The sequence below is a fragment of the Homalodisca vitripennis genome, chromosome 1, assembly GCF_021130785.1.
Source record: "Homalodisca vitripennis isolate AUS2020 chromosome 1, UT_GWSS_2.1, whole genome shotgun sequence".
Classification (NCBI taxonomy): Eukaryota; Metazoa; Arthropoda; class Insecta; order Hemiptera; family Cicadellidae; genus Homalodisca; species Homalodisca vitripennis.
In genome coordinates, this window is record NC_060207.1 from 73,825,269 (window position 1) to 73,847,647 (window position 22,379).

Below are 22,379 nucleotides of genomic sequence, written 5' to 3' on the forward strand. Positions count from 1 at the left end.
TGTAGAATCAGGAAAATCTCAAAAGCCATTTTTCCGTATCTAAGAACTTAGGAATCAAGAATTAATTTAATACCTCCTTGAATTAGGACATCATTAATCTCAAAACATCGTGTTTTAGGCATACTTGACGTGGTTCGTGAAATTTTGAATGAAGATCGGATATGTGTTCGTGAGTCCCTTCTGACACTGGTTGCCTCTACTGGTGTTGTGGAGTTTATCTTGTCAAGCTCTACCCTTGTGTCGTGGCCAGCCCCCAAACACATAAGAATCCATTGAGCAAATAAGTCGACCAACGGATCATCTCAGGCCTCAGCCACTATATGAGCGGTAGCGGTAAAGAGTAGTGGCCACGATACAAACAATGTTTTTTTTTCTAAGTTTTATTCAGTTTATGTAATGAATCTCTGAATGAAGTTGTCCAACTATTATTCCTGAGTGAAAATAGCATTTTGTAAAAACTCTTTTAGGTAGATTTCGCAGGCCTAAAATGTAGTGTTCACCCTATTCAGGTTTAGAATTCGGTTCGGTCAATATTGTCATTTGTTTGACGGTTTAATAAGAGATGCTACCCGGTTTATGGAGTACACCATATTTTCAGTTGGATTTTTAACAGACCTGATATGATACCTTTTAGAGAAGGAAATAGTGGGATTGGAACAGCAAGTAAAGCTGAGAAAGGGATGTTTGGGTGTGATGGGTGATACACAGCAATGACAGAATGAGCTGAGGGCTATGCGGCAGGAGAATTTAAAATATGGAATTGGCGGCGGATCAACGGCACCATGTGGTACCACCATGCTGCTCATGTGGCCAGTGTTGAGCGTTCCCAGTATGTGCAATACAAACTTTAAGTTGCCACTATAACGTTTATTGCCCACCGTCGAATTGTGACTGAAGCCTCGGTTGGTCTATGAACAATTGCTCTTCACATACACGTTGTGACTGGACATCAGATTACATAGGTTAAAACAAATAATTTAATGTTATGTTTTGATATCACAGTTAATATCCAAACCTCAACTGATGTAAGCTGCATTTTATCTGGCAAAAAGTTGTGCAAGCATTATTTATGTGTCCAACAATAATAATCACTAATGTCAACGGGAGCAAGAGCTCTCACGCCCAGCTGCCTCAACCAGTGTTCAACAGTTCTTTACAAGTGCTCAGAGCAGAGTCGGCCATTAAAATTCGTAAGTACTTGCGGCAGTTCTCAGGGCCAGCCAACCAAATCTATCACGTTCATTAGTTATCACCTTCAAAGTGGCATTGGATGGACGATGGCTGGTAGAAATCCCATCAGTCCTCTGATCAACTATTCATCTGAAAAACTTACCTGTAGATGTGACAATCGGTCGTATAGTATTCAAACTGTCCAAACCATATTGTCCATTGTATTTGAGGAGCCTTATGTCTTGTTGTTTTGTAGTCCATGGCTATAGCTACAGCCTTTCTTGTCATTTGAGAAGCTCTGCTCAAGACTATGACACAAGGTACCGGTATCTCATAGATTTAGGATTTGCTAGGCTAACCAAAACCCAACATATGTATCTGTGTATAAAATTGTTCAACACGTTACCATTAGGTTGTAGGAATATTAGTAATAAAAAGTTTTAAAATGTTATTTTAAGGTGGCTGAAGCAAAATTCCTTCTACTCTGTTGAAGAAATGTTATCTAGCAGTACTGACGACTTATTATTTTAATTTTTAATTTAGTTTTAAGAGTTTTGACTTGCACTTTTCACTGTACCTAATTGGTAGTAATTAATTTTTTAGGTTAGGCGTACATTAGGTAGCCTATCATGTGACTTTTAGACAACTAATCCTTTTTATCAATACATTGTTTGTGGGACGACAATTAAAGATTCTTGATTCATGGCATTTCCCGCAAATATAGTTGCTGACGATAAACATTCATCGTTTTACTTTGTGTAAGGGTTAAGTACAGTTTTACAGATACAGTTGTTTATTTGGTTTAGAAATGGACAAGAAAATCAGAAATTTTTGACCAGAAAAACCGGGAATTTAAAAATAGGTTTTGAATGGCAACCATCCAATTTTATAACTCTATTTCAAATATTCAGAAAATATATGTGCCTGATTGTTTAATACAACTATTTATAACAAATGCTTTATTTTAAAACTCACTCATTGTATTAGTATTCATTTTGCTTCTACACAGGAAGTCAGAATAATACTATAAGATTTTTATCTCGTGATTATTCAATGTTTTCCTGGTGAAGATTTGTGACTTGATTTTAAACAAGACAATGACTTTTTCAAACAGTACTTATTATGTACATGTTTGAAAAGTCATCCAAGGATAAATCAATGTAGCTTTATAATAATTATAACGTATGAACTGATATTTGAAATATGCTTGCTGTTAAAAAAAGGCAAACTATTACAACTTATAAAACTGTATTTTCAGGCTCAGTCATTGTACATGTTGGAAAAATCATCTAAGAAGAAATTAATTATTCGTGATGGAAGAATTGTTGGAAGAATGAAAGCGCAACGAAAAGATAAAGGCGTATGTATTGGCTTCGGCTTTTTTAGAATCTATTCTTATCTATATCAATTAAATGTATGAGTAAATAAAGTATATCACACAATTTTTGTTCTAATAACATTATTAATGATTTATACCTAAATCAGCTCAAAAACAAATATTTGTTGTTTACTGTTTTTTTTTTTCAAGGTATAATAAATATTAATAATAAAACTAAATTAATAACGTTATTAATACATTAAGTAAAATTAACATTTTTACAATGGTTAATCAATTTAAATTAAAATGTATCTGAAGTAATGTTTTGTCTGTGTGATTAAATAATAGAAAATCATTAAAAATTCAAATTTATATTATTATTGTTATTAGTTTTATTGGAGTGATTTTTACTTTGTATGTAATATGGTATAACATAGTTTGACCATGACTATTGACTATCATTGCTCTATGCCCAATAAAGATAAGAAATGTTTACTTAATTGTTATACTAATCTCTATAATTTTACAATGTAATTAATTACTATTTATTCTGGAGGTGTAAATATCGATGATGTTTTTTTATTTTATTTTTTCAGAAAACACGGTTCACTGCTTATATGTTATGGGCAAAAGAGATACGCCAAGAACTGATGCGTGCAAATCCAGAGCTAGGTAATATTGATATTTCACTGTATCATCATGATATTTTTAGCTTTGTTTGTATATTTGTAGAAAAAGAAAACAGTTTCATCAAAAGTTAAAAGAATAAGTAGAAAGTATGAAGTATTCTTTCAAGACTGTACATAATATGTGCTTGTTCAGTGCTTGCTTAGGACAGTACCATTACTTATAAACAATTTAGTGTGAAATATATTACCAATAAAATAGTTCGATTTCCTTTAAAATGTTTGCTACCAGATGTTAAAGTGGTATTGTGTAGTATCTCAAAATTAGACACTGTATTGCTCTATAGTTATAGAATATCAAAGTGTGTTTCACTGGTCTTATCTTTTACTACTGATTATCTAAATTGCACTAGTTGGAATTTTATTAAATCTTTCCCATAGAAGTTGTAACAATTCATTTTGTGAAGGAAACAGGATTTTTCCGGACATTTGCCATCGTTTAGTGAAACAATAAATCAGTAACACTACGTTTCAAGATCTTCAATCTGTTCTCTTCTTCAGGTAAATCACTAACCTGCACATAATTACAAACTAGGTTAAAATAAACAAATCATATCAGAGCGTTGTGACACGCCTTAGTCATGAATCACAACTACCATGTTGTGTTTCAACTTCACTAACTCTAAAAATGCACTAAATATTAATAAAAAACTAAACACAACATCGTAGTCGTAGCTGGTTGGTTGACGGGTGCACATGTATTGTGACCTGTATTCTGTAGTTCTGTTTTAGTAATTAGTGTTGTTTATTGAAAAAAGTACAGTTATAAAAGTATTTCAGATACATCTGTGGTCCATAAAAGAGCTCCCAAAGAACACATTGAATGTATCAACATATATAGTTATACTAGTTATGTTTAAGGTGGCAAGAAAATAGATATTTGTTTTTTTATTATGTTTTACATTGTTTTTACCATACAAATAAAATATTTTTCAGATTTCTCACAAACAAGCAAGCGGTTGGGTGAGCTATGGGCAACTGTACCATATAATGAAAAATATGTAAGTCCATTAACTATAAATAATACATTATCTATAATAAACAGATCCGCTGTAGTTGCCGTTTAGCGCATGCACGTAGTGTAGCTACATCAGTTGGGAAGCCACAGACCATTACGACGCTGTTTGATCGAGTCTTTGTTTGTTTACGTGATTTTAAAATGCCGCCGAATATCGAGAATCCCACCAACTGTGAAGTGCGTGCTGTGATTAGTTTTCTCTGTGCTAAAGGCTTAAAAGCAACTGACATTCATTGTTAAATCAGTGAAGTTTATGGTGAAAACATTATGAGTGAAGGAATGGTGCGGAAATGGGTTAGGGCCTTCAAAGATGGCCGCACAAACGTCCATGATGAGGAACGAAGTGGGCGACCTTCAGTCATTAACGATGATCTCATTCAAAAAGTGGACTGTAAAGTGAAAGAGAACAGACGGTTCACAATTTCGTCCTTAGCTGAAAAATTTCTTGCTTGCTGTATTAAGAAGTGTTCTCTACGAAATTGTGTCCGAACGTTTAAATTATCGGAAACTGTGTTCACGGTGGGTACCGAAAATGTTGAATGATGAGTACAAAACCAAACGATTGGGCAGTGCATTGAGCTTTCTCGAGCGTTACAGTAACGAGGGCGATGATTTTAAAGCCATATCGTTACAGGCGATGAAACGTGGATAGCCTACGTTACACCAGAATCAAAACAAGTCAATGGAATGGCGGCATTCAACATCCCCTAGGAAAGTCAAATTAAAGCAACAATTTCTGCCCAGAAAATCATGTGCACTGTCTTTTGGGACAGACAAGGTGTGTTGTTGGTTAATTTTCTGCCTCGCGGTGAAACGATTAATGCAGCCGCATACTGTGAAACTAAAACAAAAATGTGCAGCGCAATTCAAAACAAAAGGTGTGGCATGCTGAGTGGAGGCATCGTTTTGCTCCACGATAATGCTCGTCCACATTCAGCAAATCGGACGCAAGAGCTCATCACTTTATTTGGCTGGGAACAATTGGACCATTCTCCATACATTCCCGATCTAGCGCCTAGCAACTACCATTTGTTTCTGCACTTGAAGACGCATTTGGCGGGGAAGCGTCATTCCAATGATGAAGAAGTAAAAACGTCTGTGCAACAGTGGTTGCCCAGTCTGGCGGCAAGCTTCTTTGACGACGGCATACAAAAGCTGGTCCCAAGATACAACAAGTGCCTTAATAATAATAGAAATTGTGTAGAGAAGTAGAGGAAAGAATGCTCTTTCAGGTAAATAAAGTTTCTTTTAAAAATTTACTTGTTGATTTTTTTATATCAAAACAGTACTTACTTTTTAAACACATGCCTCATATAACTATTGTCTATAATAAACAGATCCAAGAAACTGGCAATTGCTAACTATAACTATTTGTTTGTGAGGCTAATTTATTTAAATATTGCCATTTAGTTGCTCTTAACGTTATTGTAAAATTAAGAAAATGATGGATACATTGTTATTACTTTTTAAATTTTATTTATTGGAAATATTATTTTTTTTTAATTTTACTGAAACATTAGAAAATTGCCAAGGTTTTAAAATATTGATCTTTTAATAAAAAGTAGAGTCCAGAGTTGATCTCATGTATTATACGTGAAGTGCTGGAAGCCTGTTATGTGTTTGTTTGCATTTTATTTATCACACCATTATTTAACCCTTTTACTGCCGACGTCCGATATGTCGGACGTCTGTTTTTTTTTATTGTTACTGGCTACTGTAATGTTCAAATGCCGAAATATTCGGTATTTTGGTTGTTTAGGAGGAAAGGATAATGAAAGAAGCCATTTGAAGAACTTTGGATTTCTATTTTCGTCGTCTTTGACTAGAATTGACGAACTACCTAGACAGCTGTCAAAACCAGATGATCGGGTTAGATTACTGAAATCTTCGTTCATTGTTGTTGTTTACAATGTTATCGAAAGTTTTTTGAAGTGTTACTTTTGTTGATCAAGGATAAAATGAGTAAAAGAGTTACATCTAACTCTCCTGTGAGTGAGGGAACAATAATTAACAGTCTAATCGATGGTGGTGTACAAGTGCAAGACGAACTGAGTGACAATTTCCTTCAGAATTTGTCAGATTCAGATGCCGAGAACGATTCTGATATTAGTGTTAGGGCTATTGATGACAATCAAAGTGATGTGGATGACACTGATGACGATCCTGACTTTATCTTACCATCAGATAATGAGGAGTTATTAGATAGTGAGGGGGATGTGGCACAGATAAGTTTACCTTCAACTTCCACTGGTAGGCCTAGAGGAGGCCTACCAGTTTTTGGGAAAATCCTCATAGTGCAGCTATGTTTCAAGGTAGCACCTTCAAATTTGGTATATGTTCTAAGCAATTGCTCTAGTTTATAATGATATCATGCTCAAAATTTTAGTATAATTTTAAAAATAAATTATCAGATGCCAAACACAATTTTTATTTTTTTATTTATTTCTTATTTACATAATTTTTAAAATTAAATAATGAGTTTGTTTCAAATTAAAATTTCTTTTTTATTACTTGAAAAACAGCATTTAAATACGAGTAAATAAAGTAAAAATTAATGCAAATCTAATGAAAAATAAAAAAGATACAGCATTTTTTGTAAATGAATGCACAACAGCGATTTTCCCCCTTGGCAATTTTGACTGGTACGATAAAAAAATGGCCGGCAGTAAAAGGGTTAACCCTTCCAAAGCATATTACAGAAAATCTTGCACGATTAAATTTGTGTAAAACTTGTATTATGGGAAATGTTGTTAATCAAGTTTATTTATTGTTGTGAATTGTGGTTTGTAAAACTGATAACAGAATGCACTAGAGTATTGACTAAAGATCAGAATAGATAACAGCTGCATCTCCATTGTTCCTGGCTTCCTGTTAATGATCCCAAATCTTAGTTTTATATTAAATTAATTATAAAAACAGCTAACCTAGATGATGAAACTTTCATCAATTCATTAGTAACATGATAAAACATATACAAAAATATAAAAATAATTTAAATAATTCAGGTTATATATTTTTTGTCCTACAATAGTTTTTGAAACCCAAATTCATATAGAACTTTAAACAAAATAAAGTTTACAAGATTTTTTTATTAGCATACTAGGTGGATGTACAGAAATTTATATTCAACATTCTAAAGGTTAATTTTTGTGGCCGAAACATTACAAAACATAACTTGAACAACTCTTTTCAAGTTCTTCATGAACTGTCTGTAGATATAAACAATAAAAGTAATTTATTAGAAACTATTGTCAGCTAAATTATATCTACATGCCTGCTTTGTTTACATGGATTTTATGTTGCTTTATTGTATAAGCTATCTTGAATATTAACCCTGAAACTGGCAGTAATTTTTTTCATATGGCAGGCCATATTTGATTGTTTTTTATCTGAACTTTAAAAAGTTTTTAAAACATACATATTTACTATAAACCTATATGTGTAATACATTATTTTTTAGGAGTATATGGAGATAAAACATAAAAAGATGTATAAAACATTAAGCAAAAACAAAATATGACTACCCAAAAAGTTTAAATTTTTTTTAAGTGGTTGGACTGCACCTGGAAAAGTGTGATAATACAATATAGCCAATTTATTCTTCATTTTATGTAGTTTCATAAAATATACAGCCTATGACATCTAAGTTTTCTTGAAGAAAAATTAAATATATTGTAAAAATCACAAATAGTACATGAAAGGCTAAATTTGTTACTATAGTTACGATTATTAAAAAAAAAAAAATATTTTTACACTAAATGTTTCCAAAATATATTAAAATTTAGAGAATTATATTCACTACAAAACAACAAATAAATTAATAACCAATTTCTTAATTTTTTTTAAGTGGTGGCCATACCTAAATTTATTTATTTTTTTTCCTTCCTGAGGGAAGAGGACAATTTGTCCCCGCACTTAGTCTTAAAAGGGACCTTTGTGCCTCCCTTACTTTAATTTGTGCCCTCAAAAACCGAGGCTTTTGCAAAAGCCAATCAGATTTAAGGGCTCCTGTTCTCTAATGTCCTTGGGGCTGAGGAGATATGCTCCCAAGTATCTTTTCCTAGTCTCTACTATGGCAGGACAATCCAACCAAATGTGCTCCGCTGACTCCTCCTCTTCTCCACAGAGTCTACATTCGCTGCTCTGACTAAGGCCTACCTTCAAAAGGTGCTTCCTCAGAGGGCCATGTCCTGTCAACATTCCTAATATCAGTCTTATATCCTCCTTATTCTGGTCTAGGAGAGCTGTCCACCCTTTTGCATAAGGAGAGATAAACATTTTGGATATTCTTAAACCCGAGGCTCTACTCCAATTATTGTGTCTTGTCCTCTTTTCCCAATCTTTGACCAGAGCTTTAATGTTGGAGAAGGCTATCCCACAACCTGGCTCCGGCCCCACCAATGTGGATTCTGCTCCCTTTTTGGCGAGGATGTCCGCTTTTTCATTCCCATGAATACCTTCATGACCCGGCACCCAACCGAGTGTTACTCTGTTATTTGTTGCCAGCTCTGCTAGAGCATTCCTGCATTCCCAGACCGCTTTCGAATCAATCAAACAGGTATCCAGTGCCTTCAGTGCAGCCTGACTATCAGAAAGTATTAGGTATGATAATCCTTTTGTCCTCAACTGTGTGAGTCTTCTGGAACATGAATCTATTGCCATGACCTCCGCCTGAAAAACCGAGGCATGTCTTCCTAGGGGCACAGCCATGTCGACTCCAGGTCCATGTATTCCGTATCCTGCCCTAGAGTCTAGGAGTGAACCATCAGTGAAAAACTTCAGGACTCCTTTTTTAGGGTAGGCCTCCCTTTTAATCCATTCCTCTCTACTTCCGATAGAGACTGTATATGGTTTTTCAAAGGAGTATTTCTTAACCATAGTATCAGATACTTTGGTTAGCATTTCAGCCTCAGGAAAATTTTCCAATATCTTCATGTGGCCTTCTAAGGAGGTAGCATTTATTACCTTTGTTCCTAGAAGCTTCATTGCGCTCATCGCAGCTGTTCTCATCACCTCCTGGCCAAGAGGAGTGTACCCCAGGACCGCTTCCATAGCTAGTGTTGGGCAGGAGCTCATTGCTCCCGTGATGCTTATGCAAGCTAACCTTTGAAGACTTTGTAGCCTTTTTGCAGCTGTTGTTTGTTCGACCTTCGGCCACCACACTAAGGCAGCATATGTGACCATTGGTTTTACTATGGTTTCGTAAATCCAATATATCATTTTGGGTTTAAGTCCCCATTTAAATCCAAAGAGTCTCTTACAGGCCTCAAGGGCCATTATTGCTTTGGATGTCCTGTTTCTAATATGGGAGTTCCAAGTGAGCTTCTCATCCAGATACTTCACTTCCTTTGTTTGGTTAATGCTGATTCCCTCCAGGACCGGTTTTGCTAGCTGGAATTTTCTTTTCCTGGTAAAGGTAATCATATTAGTTTTTGATGGGTTGATCCGTAGACCTTCCCCATGACACCAGTTACTTATGAAGTTCAGTTCTGTTTGTATTAGGCGTTCCAGCCTGCCTATGTTTTTTCCTTTAATCATAAGCACTAGGTCGTCCGCATAACATAGCCTTATTCCCCTCTTCTCTGCTTTGCTTAGGAGATCATCCACTACCATCGCCCACAGGAGAGGAGACAAAACTCCCCCCTGGGGGCAGCCTCTTTGGGCCGTGATCGCAGCCGATTCGTCCCCGTACTTGGCTTTCACCTGTCTGCTTTTTAGGAGGGCTACTATCCATTTGACTACGACTGGGGAAACTCCAAAACGTTCCATCGCAGTCTCCATGGATTGATATGCTACTCGGTCGAAAGCTCCTTCAATGTCCATAAAGACGCTGACTAGGGCTTCCTTTTTTCCGAAGGTATTCTCCACCTCTCTCACTAAACTGTGGAGAGCAGTGGTGGTTGATTTTCCTTCTATGTAGGCGTGTTGTGTGGGACTAAGCGGGTGTTCCAGTAATATTACGTCCTTTATGTGTCTATTTATTATTTTTTCCATAGTTTTCACCATGAAGGAGGTTAGGCTTATGGGTCTGTACGAACTGGGTTTTGTTGGATCCCTGTCATTTTTTCGCAAGAACACCACTAGTGCTATCCTCCAGTTCTTTGGTATGTATCCTAAGGCGAAACTGCTTCTAAATAGAATGCTAAGAGTTTAATAATATATCCAGCCCCTCTTGAAGAAGGGCTGGAAAAACTCCATCCGCCCCAGGAGATTTAAATGGCTTAAACGATCTTATCGCTCATTTAATTCTTTCGTATGTGAATAGTCTGTTAGACAACTGTCTGGCTTTTGCCACCTCCCGACTGGATCCCCCCCCCCCCAAATAGAGAATAAGTGTCCTCATTACGAGTTAGGTGACCCCCCCCCCCCCGGGAAGTGTGTCTCCAGAAGTAGTTCTAAGGTCTCCTTCCTGTTCATTGTTAGGTCTCCATTATCCTTTACTAGAGTCCCCATAGGATTAGTATGCTCCGTTTGGAGAGTTTTTTTGCCTCAGGAAGACTGTTAATGTTTTTACAAAAATTCCTCCAGGTTCTTCTTTTGTTCGTTCTAAGTTCTTTTTTATATTCATTTTGGGCCTGTAGATAAGGGAGCCAATCGTCTGTCCTTTTTGCCCATTTTAATAATTTCCTCGTTTTGTTTCTTAATGTTTCCAACCTCCCAGTCCACCACGGCACATCCCTCTTCAACCAGTTTTGCCTGGGAGGGCAGTTTTTCTCGTAGGCCTTTATTATAGCTTGCTCTACTATTTGTGCAGACCTTTCTAATTCAAATTCATTTTTCTGGAAGGGTCCTATTTCTTCCAACTCTTCTGCTAGGGACTCTCTGTATCCTCTCCAGTTGGTAGATTTAGGAACCCTGTGGGTCACGTATCTTTCCCCTATCTCCTCTATGTCGAACCTAATTGGGCAGTGGTCCGATAGTGAGGCCTCCTTGGAGACGTGCCACCTTACAATGTTTATGTTTTTGAGTCCTGTAGATAGGGTTATGTCTAGGACTTCTTTCCTATTTCTAGTTATAAAGGTTGGGCTTGACCCTCTATTTTCTAACACCAGGTCATTGCTGAACATAAACTGTAGAAGTTCCTCACCTCTTTTGTTTATGTTTGTGCTTCCCCAATACGTATGGTGAGCATTGCAGTCGCAACTGAGAATGAGGGCCGAACCTCTGTCTCTGCAGCTCTGCAAAAGTCTTTCTATTTCTTTCGGTGGGCAGCTTGTTGACGGGTTGGGGAAGTAGGCTGAGGCTATAGTAACCTCTGTGACCCCTTGCAGTGAAGCCACCTTCACTGTAGCCGCCACCAGATCTCTTGTTATTAGATCTGTAATCGGAAAGGCTGTTATTAGTTTTGAAGTTAGAATACAAGTTCTTGGGTTTTCAATTGTTCAATCATATATGAGATTACCTACCTGAGTCGTCAGTCCTCTGATGCAACCTCTGTTGATCCAAGGCTCCTGGATTAGGGCAATATCCAGGCCTGTTGAGATAAATGTTTATCTGTATTAGGCGCATACTTACGCCTTTTTCCCACCTCCCCCAGGTGGTCCATCCCCGTCCCTTCTTTTGGATTGCTTGGAGACTTTGTCCCCTTTTCTTCCTCGAGCCGAGACGGATGGTCCTTTGAGAGAGGGTCCCCTCTTTAAGAAGAGAGAACAGGTTGGTTTGTCGTCTTCGACCGCTGCACTGGCTTGTGGAGTAGACCTTTCAGGTAAGGTATGTACAGATTGCTCTGACACCTTCGTGGCCTCCTCCACTTCCATCTCTTCAGCGGTGCTTTTTTCCGTGGTGACCGTCTCAGATTTCTCTGAAGTCCCCTCTTCCCTTGTGGGTTGTTCTGTGTTTCCTTGGTGTTTCTTTTTCAGTCTAAGCTGAACTTTTCCAAACTTGTAGCCGATCCATGGACCTTCCTTCTCAAGCTTGTTTGCTGTAGCGCAGTCGACTGCCAGGGTGAGTAGAACAGACTTCCCCTCGTCGCTCCTACGCAGAACGTTCCATTCTCCGACAGATAGCTCTTTGTTTTGTCCTTTTAGGAACTTCTTTATCTTGTCGGTAGTTTCGTGTATACTATCAGGAAGATAGACAGTCGCAATTCTCGCACAAGGGATTTCTTCCTCTGGTACAATCCTCAGACTGGCCTCTTCCCAAGGCTTGAGGGAGTCTTGCTTTCCTTTAAGCCATTCAGCTGTTTCGGTGTTTTCGCAGGTGAAGATTAGAACCCCTTGTCTCCTGTTGATACCGTAGAATCTTGGAGAGTAGGGACCCTCTTGTTCTTCCACGATAGCTTCCAGGATGAAGCTCTGGATCATCTCCATCTGTTCCTTTGTGAGTAGGGTCTCGGGAAAATTGGAGTGTAAAACCTAAATTTATTACTATGACTATTAATAAAACTTTAAAAACTAAATTTTGATATGAAAATACAGGGTGGAGTGCGGTAATTTGCTGATTTTGAAATGAAATAAAAAAATTATGAACCTTAGAAAAAATTATTTTTTATTTGAATTATATTGAACAGTAAGGGAATTTTTAAATTACATGGTTTTAAATAATGTATCTGGCAAATGTCGACCTTCGGCATCCACACACTGCTGCATACGTTTTCTGAAGTTTTCATTAACTCTAACAAGCATGTCGACTGGTATTCTGCCAATTTCAGCCTCAATATTGTTCCTTAGGTCTTCCAAGGTGTTGGTTCGGTTGATATACACCTTCGACTTCAGGTAACCCCAAAGGAAAAGATCGCATGGGGCTAAGTCTGGTGAGCGTGCCGGCCAGTTCACATCACCCCTCAAAGAGATAAGCCGTCCAGGAAATATTTGCCTCCAACAATTCATGGTAACCCTCGCTGTGTGTGCAGTGGCACCATCCTGTTGGAACCATGTATCCTCTAATTGCATTGCCTCAAGAGCCGGCTGAAAAAAATCCTGTATCATAGTCAAGTACCGTTCGGAATTCACAGTTATGGCACGACGGTTATCCTGAAAAAAGTAAGGTCCAATGATGCCTACTCGTGATATGGCGCACCACACAGTGACGCGGTCCGAATACAGGGGTCTCTGGTGGACTTCTCTGGGGTTTGTTTCACTCCAGTAGCACATGTTTTGCTTGTTGACACACCTACTGAGGTGAAAATGTGCCTCATCAGAAAAGAACACAATTGCGTCATGCGGTATAGTTGCAAGCATGTCTTCACAAGAAGTACGCCGTGTCAAATAGTCCCGTGATGACAATTGATGGACCACGCACATTTTATACGGGTGAAATCTCAGTTCATCATGAAGAATCCGGTGGAGAGAACGTCTTGAAATGCCAAGAGCAAGTGATTGCTTCCGAGCAGAGCGTTTTGGAGATTGCAGTACTGCTGCTCTAACTCTATTGATGTTTTCCAGTATTGTAATCCTTCTCTGAGGTCCCCTTCGTACACATGACACACTCTCTGCTGTTCTGAATGCAGTTACCCAATTTACAATTGATTGCCGACCAGGAACACGTCCGCGTGGGGGAACAGTGAATCGTAAACGCAAAGTACGCTGCACTGCAATGATCGAGTGGGCATTTGAAAAATACGCTTCAACACAAAACGATCTCTCCTCTCGTGTCCACTGCATGATGGCAACTGAAACGCCATGCCCACTCTCCCCTCTCTTCGACCAACAGAGCCGCCACAGCCTGCAGTGCAAAAAAGCAAACTACTGCGCTCCACCCTGTATTTGGCTGATTATACTAATTTTACAATAAATAAATACTATTTATGAACTTTTGCCGAAATATTGGCTTAATTTGCAGTTTCAGAAAGTATAAAGTGAAACCTAGGTGTCACTGTAAAGGCCTAGGTTGTTTGAGTCTGACAAGTCACAAGTTCTCTAATGTCAGCAAAATGTTGGAACATTATTATAATGAGAGCCTAAAACATAGCTTAACCCAACATAATAAACCATACCCATGATCACTGATATTGTAACTCCCAAACACTTTCACTGCACTGCACAATAGCCTAGATTTACCTAGGATTAGTAATTACAACATATCACATATAAAAACATGAAATTAATAAAATTAACACTACATATCGATTTTAAAAGATTTATAATAAAACTTGTTTATAAGTGATTAACACTGTCTCGTGAAATAAATATCTTCTGTGACTAAATCTAAAGACCAAAACAGACAGACACCTGTTTCAAAATGGCTAGATTATTGCAACCGTTCTGGTAAGTTTATGACCGTGACATCAATCACTGTTACTAAAACAGGAAAACAAGTTTCATCATTAAATGAGCAACTCTTTCTGTTTGAAATGGTATAAAAATAGTGGTGGTAGTGTTGACTAAGTACTGTAAAAACTGTCAAAACGGGTGCGTGTCAGATCGACATTATAATATTGATTGCCAGTTCCAGGGTTAATCCTTTGACTGCCAAGAGGTCTGTGAAGTTGACATACCAAAAATAGCAAACCCACATTTTTTTCATATTCTTCGTTAGTTCCTGTTAGTTCTCACAAAAATTTCGTTAGTTCAGCAATATTAACAATTTTACAGCCTTAATTCAATGGTTACGCTAACTGTTCACCATTAAAAGTAGCCTACCCAGAATAAATCCTTATAATACGATTTTTTAATTATACATCTAAGTATACATCGTTAGTTCCTATTAGTTCCTTGAGGAAATTATTATATCAATAGTATTAATTATTTTACAAGCTTCATGTAATGAGTAAGCCAACTTCACAGTATGAAAAATACCTAGTTTACCCACATTAAATAAAAATAAGCATGTATTCGAAATATTTATTTTTAGTTCTTCATTAGTTCCTGTTAGTTCTCATAAAAACTTTTGTTAGTTCAGCAATATTAAAAACTTTACAGTCTTAATTCAATATAGGTATGCCAACTTCAGAACATGAAAAGTAACCTACCCAGATTAAATCTTAATAATTTGATTTTCGTAATGTATATCGTTAGTTCCTCATTATTTCTATTTAGTTATCATGTAAGATTTGTTAGTTCAGCAATAAAAATCATTTTACAACCCTAATTCAATGGCTAGTCATACTTCACACAGCGAAAAGTGGCAATGCAAGATTAAACCGTAAAAGTTATTTAGATTGTAGTATCATCGATGAAAAATGCATTCCAGACAAAATTTTTGTTAGGTTCCATTAGTTTTGTCATTCACCACCTTTGTTTACAGAGTTTTCTATTAAGAACTCTTAAATTTCTATTCCTGGTAATTTGGTCCACCCAAAATAGCTCATCCACTTAAAATTGGTTGGAATCCTTAGTTTACGTTAGTTATGCTATTCCCGAAGTTTTTTTATGCTGTTAGTGTAATGCCTTTGTTATTATAATATAAACGCTATAAAATTAAATACTGCTCTAAACAAAAAATTGCTTGTCATAAAAAATAGGAACTGTGAAATTTTATTGTGGCTTAATAATTGAATTAATAAAATGTCATATTTAAATATGTGTAGATGCAATGTCAATAAATAAATAAAACAAATGGGTTTTGGAACATAATTTTATTAAATAATAAACAAACGTTATAATCAAAAGGAAGTATCATGGGTGTTTTACAATTTTAATGAGCAAAATAATAGTTTTAGCCCTGAACTATCCTTCCGAAGATTGGACTAAAGTTTGTGCAGGCTATTGTCATTAAACATTACAAATTTTCGTTCATAAGTCTGCTCCAGAATTTATTTTTTAATGAAGTTCTTGTTAGAAAATGCTGCTTCCAAACATATGTCAACCCAAACAAAGTAAGAAGTTTAAGGCTAATTTTTAAAATTCTAGATATTTGTTAACACAAACAAATTTTATCCAAAACTCTTGACATTACACTTTGTCTTTTTGGTGTTTTAAAAATTGTTTTCTTGGAAATCGATAATTTCTATCTTGAGAGCAGCTTTATTACTCCTGAAAATATTTGCAGCTTCATCGCTCTATTCATCAGCAGAACCCAGAGAGTAAATATTATTGAGGATGTTGAAGACAATCTTAATGTTCTTAAAATTTGTGAATCTTTTCAAATTCCTATTTAAGATCATTAATGAACATTTTGTATTGGCCAACGTCAAGCTTGTTGTCACTGCTGATTTTTTTTTAATTAGGGAAGTGCAGGCTTTCATTTTCAGGATTGATGTTGAAAAGATCTAGTTTGTGTAAAAAGACAACTTATGATTTGAGCCGAATATACGTAGATTAGCAATCAATTCGCAATTTTAGATTTACGCAGATTACTTCCAAGTGGAAAAATGTCGGCATTTGATTTGTGTTTGGTCTCACGTCATTTTATATTCGAGCTTTTAACTAATGCAACTGTCTATTGACAAATCAAGTAGATTGGTACTGCTCCAACACGATTTGGTAGTGAGAAACAATACAAATCGGTCCATTTTGGCAAAAACTGTCCATTTTGACAAAAACTGTCCATTTTCGACTTCCACCTTTCTTGGAATACTTGATAATCAAACAGATAGTGGGCAAACTGTTCTTATGAGAAGCTTAGGAAATTAAAGGGAATAATATTGCCTAAGAAATTTTGCAAACCTGAAGGTAACTGGTCTGATGATGATGATTTATCCACAGAATACAGTTCTGATATATCTAGTAGTGCTTCGGAGACACATGTTTTTTCCAGAAAAGACATTTGAAATTTTAATTCCCCATGGTCTAAAATTAAACCGATATCTAAAGTTTATGAACGTAATGAGCGATCATGTAGAAGAAACTTCCACCTTTTGCTTGGCAACCACTTTTAACTGACAGTCGGAAATTAAAACACAATAGAAAAATGCCATTAATGGGTGTTAGAATAGCAAATAAAGGCAAAGAACTTCTTCACAGATCTGTTTCTGTATTTAGACATATTAAAGCTAAAAACACAATGTTTGGACTAAGGTGACCAAGAACTGTCAAATTTATATTCGTCTGCTGTATTAAGAAAAATCAAATCAAATTACTCTTTATTTTCAAAATATACAATAATTACAATTTCATGATTATTATGAAAATACCGTCACATGGGCCGAGGCCTGTGTGTGACGGCGAGCTCTTATTTAAAACAATTTTAATAGAATAGACTTTTTTATAAATCCATACAATAAGCAAAATTCAGCTCACACAATCAGTCCCAAAAAATAAAATAAAATAAAAGTTATGAATAAAAATATCTAAGCAAGCGGTTGAACATGTTGTATATGCTGACATGACGGCAAAGCATCTGAAAGTAGTTATAGTAAATGTAGTTAATAACGATAAGTGGGAGTGAGGAGAGCCGATCATCCGCAGCCAGGTAGTAATCAGTCGTTTGAACAGACCGGTTGGTTCGGCCCGCAAGTCCCTTATCACTGGAGGCAAGCGCCTGTACAATGTACTCGCCACGTAGTATGCATTCGTCAGGTTCACAGTCATCTCGATGACAGGAGCCCGCACGCCACCCCCCACAGCGGCCCTGGTAGAGTAGCTGTGAGTGGTTTGACCGAGTACCGCCTCCCTGTGCCTATAGGTGTAGACCATCACATTCCACGAGCTCCTCATGCAGTAGAAGAATGGGGCGATCAAGCCAGGCGGAGAGAAAGAGTGGGGATGGAGGGGCCCCTCCTGCCAACTACAGCCCATGTATTGGAATAGTGGAATGAGCAGTCCGCGTGTTCTCGCTCTGTACTCCTCTGAATTTAATTTAGTTCAGTACCTGGCAAACCTATTAAAATGTATCACTGTATTTTCAAACCCCTTTCCGTAGTTTAGTACAGCATACATATATTTAAATTACATTTTCAAAGCTGGATGTTGCTGGATGCAGCACAATTAAATTGCAGGCAATTAATCTGATAAACCTCTTAAGATGTACCACTGTTTTTAGCTTCTACTCTTGAGTTAAACACCTTTCAGTAATTTGGTACAACATACATATGTATTACATTTTCAAAGCTGGATGCTGCAGGATGCGTCGCAAATAAATTTATTTCATTAAACCTTGATTTTACAACGTAATTAATGACAGACAATTAATCTTGTCTACATACAAATAAACCAATACAACGGAGTATCGAAAGACCCAAAAAGACGTAAGGAAGTCTAATGTAACAAAGTAACCTCGTTACATTCAGTGGCGCAGCTAGAAAACATTCGAGGGTGGATTAAACATCCAGGAGGATTAAAAAGAGCCCTACTCGCAAAATTTAGAAATTTGTTTGTTACAAGTGAATTCTCAATTTAATTGTACTTTTTTTTAATTTTCTTAGTCGCTCAAATGTGATTGTAAGCATTCATGCTTGAAAACATTTAAACTTTTCAAAACATTCGAGACTTGCGTTCTTAGCATAGTAGTTAAATAATGAACTTCGTGGTCTCCAAAAAACAAAATCAACAATTAAGTTGAGTTTTTTAATTGCATCTTTTGTATTAAAATGTAATCCATTAAAATTGTTTTGTAACATTATATTTGGTTCATTGCATTTTCCAACTGCCTTAATCAAATAAATATAATTTGTAGGTTACATTACTATTAGTTAGAAATTATTCGATAATTGCCATGTACTATAGATCAGGTCAGTATTATAATTGCGTACGCCAGACGCCACATGACACATATCAGGCTTGGTCGAAGTTGCATGCACAATTTCAAGTCTATAGCTTATTTTTCGTTCTCGATATATCCAACAAACAGACAGAGAGCTATTGCTATAAGTTAAAACTTGATCGTAATAATTTGAGGTTATTAAAATGTTGTATATATTAATGATGTCACGTGCTATGTTAAGTATTTAAGTCAGGTAGTTGTCATTGATTTTGTCATATTTCTATAATTATGTTTTTGGTTGAGTATTTACTCACAAGTTTCTTTTTTAATCCCCTTAGTTTATTACAGCTATTACATAACTCTTATTACAGATTTTGTAGCGTAATTATTAATTTATTTACTACCAATTAACGACTCCACATTATAATATGTTGCTTTTGCCTTATTAATTTGAATATATTCCAATAGAAAAAAAATATTTACCTTCGTTTTAAGCCTATACGCAAAATATGATGAGATTATGACATTTTATTCGTTGTGCACTATCTCACATTTTGTAAAGTGTCTTTGGAGTTACAAAGAAAGTTCAATATTAATATAATTAATTCGATATAATTTCTATGTTTTGCAGATATGTTCGGATATAAAACGACTCATTAATTCGTAAGATAATAGAAATCAGAACCGTTCCGAACTGAGGTCGCTATCAGCCGCATGTACAGGGTTTGTCAGGAATTTTCGGGATTTATCGGTACTGCTCGGCTCTGCCCCCACTCTCTCTCTCCGCCTGGCTTGATCGCCCCATTCTTCTACTGCATGAGGAGCTCGTTCACATTCCTAATATATAACTGACGGATCGTGGGAATATCTGATTCTATGAACAACTGATTTGATGAGAAACGTTTAGGTTTATTTATGATTTACGATTATGATTCCCTCCCCACGATATGATTCCATACTGTAAAATAGACTGAACATATGCAAAATAAACAGTTTTTAATTCATTATAATTTAAAATTTGCCCTAACTGGTAAAACACATATATCATTTTTCTAAGTTTAGGTTTTAAATAATTAATGTGAGGTTCCCATCTAAGTTTTTTATTAATAATTATACCTAGGTACTTGTACTCATCCACCCTCTCGATAGGCTGGCAGTGACAGGCGGTGTTAGCTGAATCGCCGCACGAGTGCAGTACTAATTGCAGCTCCACGGGTGGCTCACTGACATTCCTTAATGCGATTGGTAAACATTTTGTTTTACTGACGTTCATGGTTAGAATGTTAGAATGAAACCAATTTTGTATTTGCGTTAGGTCGTTCGAAGCAACCTAATAAACTTCTTGCCAGGTTCTTCCTTTGGAAACAATTACTGTGTCATCTGCGAACAGTTGTAACATTCCAGTAATATTTAGCTTTACTATGTTGTTTATATAAACAAGAAAGAGTAATGGACCAAGTGTACTTCCTTGAACGCCGCCGTAATTTACTTCCAACAGAGTACTATTTCGATTATTTATTGTTACAAATTGCTTCAGATCAGAACCATTATAATGCAATTCCTTTTACACCAACATATTGTAATTTATTAATCAACAAATTTCTGTCAATTGAATTGGCTTTAGCTAAGTCCATGAAAACTTTAAAATGTTCATTTAGTAAATGCATTATTTGTTTATTAATTTTGAAAAAGGCGTCTGAAGTATTTGTTCCCTGTCTAAAACCAAATTGTAATTCCGATATTAAGTATTTAGATTCTAAATAATTTTGAAATTGTTTTTTTACACATTTCTCAAGCACTTTACCGATTACACTAAGCAAGGAGATAGGTCTATAGCTGTTCATGTCCGATTTGCTGTTTCCCTTGTGTAACGGAATAACTTTAGCCAGTTTAAATCTTTCGGGGAAAATGCCGGAAGTGAAACTAAGATTAATTAAATGTTTGAGAGGAGGAAGAAAATGTACAATATTGTTTTTTAAGGTATTAGAAGGAAAATCATCACATCCAGGAGCAGATCCACTGCGCATCTCAGCCACGCACTTCTCCACCTGGCTGTCGGTGACCGGCTCCAACTGAAACACATGTTCAGTTTGATACACTGCGTCATCCACAAGGGGCGGGCCGACAGGCCGTGGCAACTTATCGCCAAACTCTGCCCTACTTGTGAAAAAAAATCATTGAAAGAGTTAGCCACGGCTATGGTTCTCCCACCCCCGGTGTCAGCCACAGTGGCAAAATTTTGAACAGGAAAAGCAGATTTTGCTTGTGATGCACCACTTATCTCACTTTTTTTTAAAGTAAAAAAAGAAAAAGAAGAAGCAGATAGCATTAACATCCCTAATAAATGCACCGGTATAGAAGCTGTTTTAATAATAAAACAGCCTTATGCTAGAACTATACATGGTATTGGTAGTGATAAACTCTTCATTCATTATCATACTCCAGTTCAAATTGTAGTATACCCAAAAAAACTAATTTTAATGAATAGGAACACATGTAAATCAAATGGAATTAAGGTACTTTTACGTAACATGTGTGCATTCGATACGTTAGCTGAAGTTATTGCTTTAACCTACACAATGTATAAGCATTATCGCAATTTCATAAACAGCTCGATGAATGTCCTTTTAAAAACTATAAGAAGTTTAACTACTGTAGGTGCAAAAAAGACACATATGTACATTGTGCTGCTGCTTTAATTGTTTCAGTCAAAATGTTCACTAATAATGCCCAAAAGTGTCTGTACAAAGAATAATAATGTGTATAAAATTAAGGAGTACAATTGGCAAAAAAAGCTCCTAGTGTAAGAATTAATTCCATACAGTGTTCGGAATATGAGCACCTATGTCCTCGGTCTACAGTAATTAGACTGCTCCTGCTCTGTTGACTCCTCCTCCTCTCCACAGAGTCTACACTCGTTAGTCTGGCTAAGGCCTATCTTCATAAGATGCTTCCTTAGAGGGCCATGTCCTGTCAACATTCCTAATATTAGTCTTATATTCTCCTTATTCTGATCTAAGAGAGCTGTCCACCCTTTAACGTAAGGAGAGATAAACAGTTTGGATAGTCTTAATCCTGAGGCTCTACTCCAATTATTGTGTCTTGTCCTCTTTTCCCAATCTTTGACCAGAGCTTTAATGTTGGAGAAGGCTATCCAAAGAAGGCTCCACCATTGGATTCCGCTCCCTTTTTGGCGAGGATGTCTGCTTTTTCATTTCCATGAATGCCTTCATGACCCGGTACCCATCCGAGTGTTACCCTGTTATTCATTGCAAGCTCTGCTAGGGCATTCTTACATTCCCAGACCGCTTTTGAATCAAACAAACAGGTATCAAGTGCCTTCAGTGCAGCCTGACTATCAGAAAGTATTAGGTATTTTAATCCTTTTGTCCTCATTTGTATGAGTCTTCTGGAACATGAGTCTATTGCCATGACCTCCACCTGAAAGACCGTGACATGTCTTCCTAGGGGCACAGCCATGTTGACTCCTGGTCCATGTTTTCCGTATCCTGCTCTACAGTCAAGGCGTGAACCATCTGTGTAAAACTTCAGGACTCCTTTTGTCGGGTAGGCCTCCTTTTTAATCCATTTCTCCTTACTTCCGATAGAGACCATATATGGGTTGTTATAGGAGTATTTCTTAACCATTACGTATAACACTTTGGTT

The 22,379-nt window shown here is 36.6% G+C and overlaps 1 protein-coding gene across 1 annotated transcript in view; it reads left to right on the plus strand.

The window, feature by feature from the left end:
• The window catches only part of LOC124364674 (HMG domain-containing protein 4), an 83,010-nt gene that overhangs the window by 35,903 nt on the left and 24,728 nt on the right, over positions 1 to 22,379 (plus strand). Inside the window, exons 6-8 of the mRNA XM_046820340.1 lie at positions 2,429 to 2,530; positions 3,085 to 3,160; positions 4,111 to 4,175. Of these exons, the coding sequence (XP_046676296.1) occupies positions 2,429 to 2,530; positions 3,085 to 3,160; positions 4,111 to 4,175 (243 nt within the window). The remainder of the gene's footprint in view (positions 1 to 2,428; positions 2,531 to 3,084; positions 3,161 to 4,110; positions 4,176 to 22,379) is intronic.